Below are 6887 nucleotides of genomic sequence, written 5' to 3' on the forward strand. Positions count from 1 at the left end.
TATTATTTTCAAAATAATGATTACATTTAATATAAAAATGCTATTGGCCAAAAATTCAATCCTTCAATCACTCTGAATGTCCATGCCAAATTACTCATCACTTGAGCTGCTAGGCTCTTGAAGGTATAGCTACTCCAAACCAATACCACCCAACCCTATTTGTGTTGCATCATTATCAACCTATGTTGGCTTCTTTGGCTCTACGTTCCATTAGGTTGTTGGATTTCGTTGTACATAAATGTGTTGTCGTCAATGAGCTGAAAGCACTATGTACAACTGCAATATTCTTTGGCCTTTTAGAGGTAACCTTATTCCTCTTAATAGAGTGGATGAATCTATAAGTAGACTGGTTTCTCTCAAAAGTAGAAGAACTGGAAATATGTGACAATAGACAAACGACTAGCTCTATTTTCAAAGAATGAGATCCATGCATACTATACCATAGAATTGGGTCATTCTATGCCACAGTCTCCCAATCTATCTTGGCCTCGTGTGGATATCCCTGAAGTGGCAATTTTTTGTCTAGTCATTATGAATGGTGAGGACATCCTCAACATTGTACATCCTTTGAAAATCTGTCAGGTCCCCCACCTTCATCTCAATTCATAGGCAACTATGTGCAAATGAGTGTTGAATTTCTCCCAACTTTGTTGAATGATTGGCTAAATATGTTCGTGATATAACTGCAATGTGGGGTCTTCCTGTTTTCAACAGCTCTCATTTGGACAAGCATGTTGCCAATGCATTCATACACCTCTCCAAGGCTAGGTGCATTACTGTTGCCATATTGAATGATTGTGAAGACTAGAGAAATAAAGAGACCCCTACAATGGGTTCCACCCTCGGACCCCGCTAGGGGCGATAGGCCCTCGGGCCTCACAGTAGGAGCTTTGCCCCCTTTTTACTCCCTCATTAATTGATTTTGGGGGGAAAAAAGGCTGTTAAAGTCACCAAAATTTAAGCCCAACAACATTATCAGTTGCCACACACCAAAAATCTCCCACTTGGAGACTGATTAGTCTCCACACCAAACACAGTGCCCATAATGAAGAGAGTTTGGCCTTCAAAAAGGATAAAAGGTCACCAATGTCTGATAGCTCCCTTGGGGAAATAACTAAAAGAACATTTGTAAAATAATTGTTATATATATTAAGTATTTTGTGTTTGTGGGGTTTTCACTATGCAGGAGTAATTTTAAAATCAATCCATAACAATGAAACTAGTTTCCATGATTAGTCATTTCTCTATACCTTCTAACTTATGACATACATTGACTAATTGCTAGGAGACAAGAGAGCACAAAACAAGCATCTCTATGCATTTGTTAGTATGGTCAAAAGTGGTGAATACAGTCCACTATTTTGGATTTTCATCCTCGAATTTTTTTTCGTTTGGCTAAGGTTTTTGGTATAGATGTGCATTATAAGGGTTCTCCATCTCACAATTATTATTATTATGTACCTCTTGTTTCCCCATTTAAAAAGAAAAGATATGCCTGTTTTGGAAACTTGTGTCATTCCCTTTTTCATGTAATGGTGAAAAAGTAGACATTTTTATATAGTAGAGGACCTTAAGTTGATCTTTAGAACAATGGTCGGTTTCGTTGTGGAGGTAAACAAAAATAAATATTTGGAGAGGATTCCAATGCAAGTCACTTGCACAAATGGACTACCACGCTTTGCTAATGATTTCAAGAAGTATATGGCCAAAAATGTAACCAACTAAAGCTGATATTATTGACTGCTCAAGAGAAGGCTTGTACTCTTCAAGATTGATTGTTACATGGGGAACACATCATTACCTTGTTAATTCTAGTAGTGGTGAGGTGTGAAGGGGTTGTCTGGCAAGCCTTACAATCTTCCACTATTTTTTGCTATAATTGTAGATTTCATCTACCACTGCTCAAAGAGAGATAGTTTTGTTGCATATTCTTTTATTTTCATAGTTTCATGGGGTTTGGGGACGTTTCCTTGGGGGGATGGGGAAACATGTTTCAGGGATGGCGGTACTTGGGGCCTAAGTTTGGAAACGGCAGGGGGAGCAGTGCTGACATAATACATTTAGTACTTGAAAAATTAGTTTTAACAATATGTATATGTATAACTATATAAGGAATAAGTAAACACAATGCAATGATTGCAATGAAATAAGTTATAAGTAGAAACTAGAAGGATTGTGTTGGAGTATCTTAAAAGGATCTAACCCTAAAGATAGTAAAAGCTCTAATTAACTTACCCCTATCATTTCATCTCAAGGTATAGAAAAAATAGCATAAATCTATTTCAATCTTGTCACCATGAAATACATCTTTATATGTGTAATGACCACTCTAGATGATCTTTTATTTTTTAACTAGCATAAGAACCATGCAAACTAAAATAATGCTTATCTCTGCTATTAAGCACTGATAACGATTACAAGATGATACAAATGTTGGTACAAGGCACCACATTGAAAAGACACTTTCTAGATTGCCCAAATTGCATGAAACTAGCATCCAGTAGAAAACAATAAATGAAAATACCTTGAAAAGGCAGCTGAAATGATCACTATAGGTCCGGAAGACACATTTTGGTTTAAATTACTGTATACAACAATGCAGGTCTGATACAACTGGAAAATATGTTGCAGGTTTGAAATATCACCATTGTAGGTCCAAACAACCCCTTAAAGCCTCCTAAAACTCACTCTATGCAACCATGTTTGCCCCCAATCAGTATTAAAAAATTGCAAGTCAGTTTGCAAGTCCCTCCCAAGGTTGAGGGATGTCTGGGAGTCCCCTTTGGCGTTTCTAACACAAGAAACTTCTGGGAAACGTCCCCCTGGTGAGGAAACATCTCGGAGATGGCGGAGGAAACTTGGTGGCGGTGGAGGGACGTTCTCTAGGAGTCCCCTTAGCAAGTCGCGGGCAGGATTAAATTCTTCAAAAAACGTTAGCTGCATGCAGAGTGTGCCACGTGTTGAAGCGGCACAGTCTGCAACAAGTCCATAAGCCTTTCCCTTGTGAAATTCGGCCAGGTTGCTACGTGTTGGTTTCGTATGTTGATAATATAAGGTGGGTCCGACTATCAACCTTTGTGAAAGCTGCAAACAGAGAGTGCCACGTGTCGGCACCACGAGACTTTTTGTAGGTTAGAGAATCGAAAAAACTCACAAGCTCCGCTAAAGCGCCACATGTTCCAAGCGGCGAGTTATTAAGAGGAATTGCAAAGGAAGCTCTAGGTAGCACCAGAAGGTGCCACTTGTCAACAAGGTGGAAGCCTAGACATATTTTGAGCTTGGGGAACGACTAAAAGCACACTATTGGCTATTGTCAAAGCAAGCTAGTTTTGATGCATATTCTTTATTTTTTGAAAAGCCTCATAGCTTATGGTGTTTTTTGGCTTTCGTCTTAGCAAGTCACGAGCAGGGTCAAATTCTTTAAAAAATGTTAGCTGCAAGTGAAGTGTACCACGTGTTGAAGTGATGCGGTTTGCCGCAAGTCCATAAGTTCTTTCCCTGGCAAAATTGCACGAGTGCACCACATGGTGGTTTCTTGGGTTGATATTTGATAATATAAGGTGGGTCGGACTTTTAGCCTTTGTGAAAGTTCGAAGTGGAGAGTGCCACGCATTGGCACCATGAGACTTTTTGAAGGTTAGAGAACCGAAAAAACTAACAAGCTCTACTAAAGCACCACGTTTTCAGGGCTACGGGTTATTAAGAGGAGTTGCAAAGGGACCTCCAGCTAGCACCAAAACGTGCTACTTGTTAGAAGGGCGTAAGCCTAGACATATTTTGAGCTTAGGGAAAGATTGAAAGTGCACTATTGGCTATTGTCAAAATGGAAGGACACTAGAGGGCACCATGTGGCAAAACCAGAGAGTGTGAACACAAACAACAAAAAAGGCCTGCTCTTTTAAGCAGTTGGAACTTGGAACAGATGGTGATGGAACTCCAGCTGGCATTGCTGCCACGAAGGAAGGAGCAGAAAAGATGATTCACGAGTGGTTATAACAACCGCTAGGATGACAATAGACACATGGTGAATATGTGGAAGCCATTTCAATTGCAATCGCAACATTTGATTCAACATGATTTTTTATATAAAAGCCTACAGACACTTTGTAAAAGGGGTTCACCATTTTTAAAAAGGAACACTTAGATATAGCTATATTTCCATTCTTAGGCCTTAGCTTTGTATCGAGTAAACAAATGAAAGAAAACATACTAGATTGTACCTACTTTACCTCTACTATATGTTTATTTTCTATTTTGTGAATGATTTAAAAGCTGTCATTTTAAATAAATATAGCTATAAATTGTTATGTTCAGACTACATAATTTCAGCATAAATGCACAGGTCATTGAACCATGTTTTGTACTCTTTCAATTATCTGTAATGGTTTGTGATTTGAAATTATGTAATGTCATCTGGTGAGCTAGATCTATAGGGAATAACTATTGTAGTGAGATAATACAAACAATCTGCGCTCTAGGGAGCCTTAACGGATGCTTCTCGCGGAAGGATCTGAATATTATGCCATCTGTCTTTATGCATTTTGTTCTCCCTCCAACAATGAAGAGTCTGCGGCGTTCTATGCTTAGGATTTAGGGGTTGTACATTTTCTATTATTATCCCTTAAGGGAATTGAAAGTGTTGTAAAAGCTTTGCCGGATGGCCTTAGACTTAGGTTTGTTTATGGTTGTTTCTTTCTATCTTTTTCCTTCCCCTTTGAGTCAAAAGAAGAGTCGGCTTGTAAAATTTTGGAGGTTGTTTAGTGAAGCAAAATCTATCCCCCATTCACTAAGCTTTAGGGATAAACAATAACTATATGAACAGATTTCATGCATGCTGCTTAGAGAGTCGTGTCCAAGACCAAGATACATGCAATTAGCTTGAACCGTGCATTGCAATAATCATAGGCTAGAATCTTTTGTTGTCCAAAATTCAATGTTGAAAGGAAAAGAAATTTAGATTGTAGAGACCAAGAGGGATTTAAGCATTCAATCGCATGTTCTACATCACTAAACATGTATGGATGCCTTCTGCATCAACCAAGCCACAGCTGGTTGGGTTGGGCCCCAAAATAAGCAACTTAATATTAAAAAAGGACTATCAAGATGATATAAAAAAGAATTTGAGTTCCAAACGATGTGATGACTTATCAGTTTACCTTGAATAGAGCGCTTGATTCAACAACTAGGAACAAACAATCCTCAATCCTGATAACCCAAATTTGGGTCATAATGCTTGAAATTTTAGTGAAAATGATGCTTTAGGTAAGTGAAAACTTTGATACAATTTATCTTTTTGTAATATTGACTTGTGCCATCTTGGGGAATTAAATGGAAGTGCATAAACTGCAAGCTTTTCCTCAAGTTGGATTTGTATAATAGCAGTTAGGATTTAGCAACGAAGTGTATAGTTGAAGGGATTCAATATTCTAAATTGTGATTGTGGATTTGTAGAATTATTCATGAAGTACAATTATCAGGGTACTTGGAGTACACAATGTCTCTTGGCACTTCTATTGGTGTGGGTGCCCCTTGTTTCATAGTCCTAGTTGCACAATGTGGTTCATTTCTTTATTTAATACAAAAACAATTTTATATATCTAATATCATTAAAATACAATTCTTAATAGGAAAGACGTATAAGACTTTTGTAGTGATAGTTACGGTGTAATCATATACATATGTTTGGAAATAGAAATTCATAGATACGAAATAATTGTGTGCCACGATATTCATTACAGATTTAGTGTGAAATGCCATAACATGATTTAACCATGGAGGAAAAGTTGGAGCTGTTTATTATATTCAAAATGAATTAGTTATAAAAAATTTGAACTTTGATTTTCAGGCTATATAATTAAATCCTCTCTAACCAGCATATTTGAACTCCTAGAACCTTATCAGTAATCTAATGAGGAATGTAAACATGCTCTCATTTTTTTTAAATGTAAATTACTTTTATAATAGAGATTTGCTTTCTTTGCAACTGCACTTGTACCTTGATACATGCAAGACCTGTTTTAATTTTGAATTTATCTGAAGGTACAATAATATGCATAAATCAAAGGTTTCGGCAGATCTAAGCATTGATGATGGTGAGCTCTAAAGTTCATACAAATGGTGCCCCATCTGCATCATTCCACTATCTTCGGATCATGATAGACACGTGCCAAAAGTGAAACACAAAACTCTAGAGCAGCAATTCGGAAGTTCAATGCCTGAACAACGGAGCAACAACACGGCTTCAAATTTTTAAACTGAGCTCTGTAGAGATACAACTTTCATTGATACATCTAAAAACCCTCATATTCTAATAAAATATTACCTTTACCTTTTTGAAAGTTGAAGATATTTGCTATTTGTGAAGTGACTTTTTTTCCAATTAGATTCTATTATTTTGAATTTCTAAGATTTTTGTTCTTTCTTAGCACTGAAATGTATGCAATTGGGTAATTTCTTTGATGGAACCATCTTGAATGTCTATATCGTATTGATCTGTTTTTCAAAATATGGTTCTCTTAATACAGGCTTTCGCGTTTTTATGGTCTGTTTGATTTAACTATTTTGACAAAGTTAAGAGCCTTAAAATTAACTCATCCTGACGATGAATCACAATGCATGGTTTGAAATGTTTTTTCCTGATCATTTTGTATGCAATTTTCCACGAATGTTTTCATTTATTTGTCTTGAACAGACTTAAAGTGATCTAACCTACGAGAGATGTGGAGTAACTTCCACACCATCCTTCTCAATACTGCTTTAATAAATATTATTTTACCTCGAAGTGTTTTGACTCTATTAATGGCATAATCACCATACATTGAAGTTTTGAGAATTTTGTCTAATATTTGCCTATTATAATTTTCATTGTCATTTTAACACGGAAACAA

At 36.8% G+C, this 6887-nt stretch overlaps 1 protein-coding gene across 1 annotated transcript in view; it reads left to right on the forward strand.

The window, feature by feature from the left end:
• The window catches only part of LOC131034024 (uncharacterized), a 110336-nt gene extending 103912 nt beyond the window's left edge, over positions 1 to 6424 (forward strand). The window contains exon 9 of the mRNA XM_057965365.2: positions 6040 to 6424. Coding sequence (XP_057821348.2) covers positions 6040 to 6103 — 64 coding nt within the window. The 3' untranslated portion in view covers positions 6104 to 6424. The remainder of the gene's footprint in view (positions 1 to 6039) is intronic.
• The last annotated feature ends 463 nt before the right edge of the window (positions 6425 to 6887 follow it).

Source organism: Cryptomeria japonica, chromosome 2 (assembly GCF_030272615.1).
Source record: "Cryptomeria japonica chromosome 2, Sugi_1.0, whole genome shotgun sequence".
Classification (NCBI taxonomy): Eukaryota; Viridiplantae; Streptophyta; class Pinopsida; order Cupressales; family Cupressaceae; genus Cryptomeria; species Cryptomeria japonica.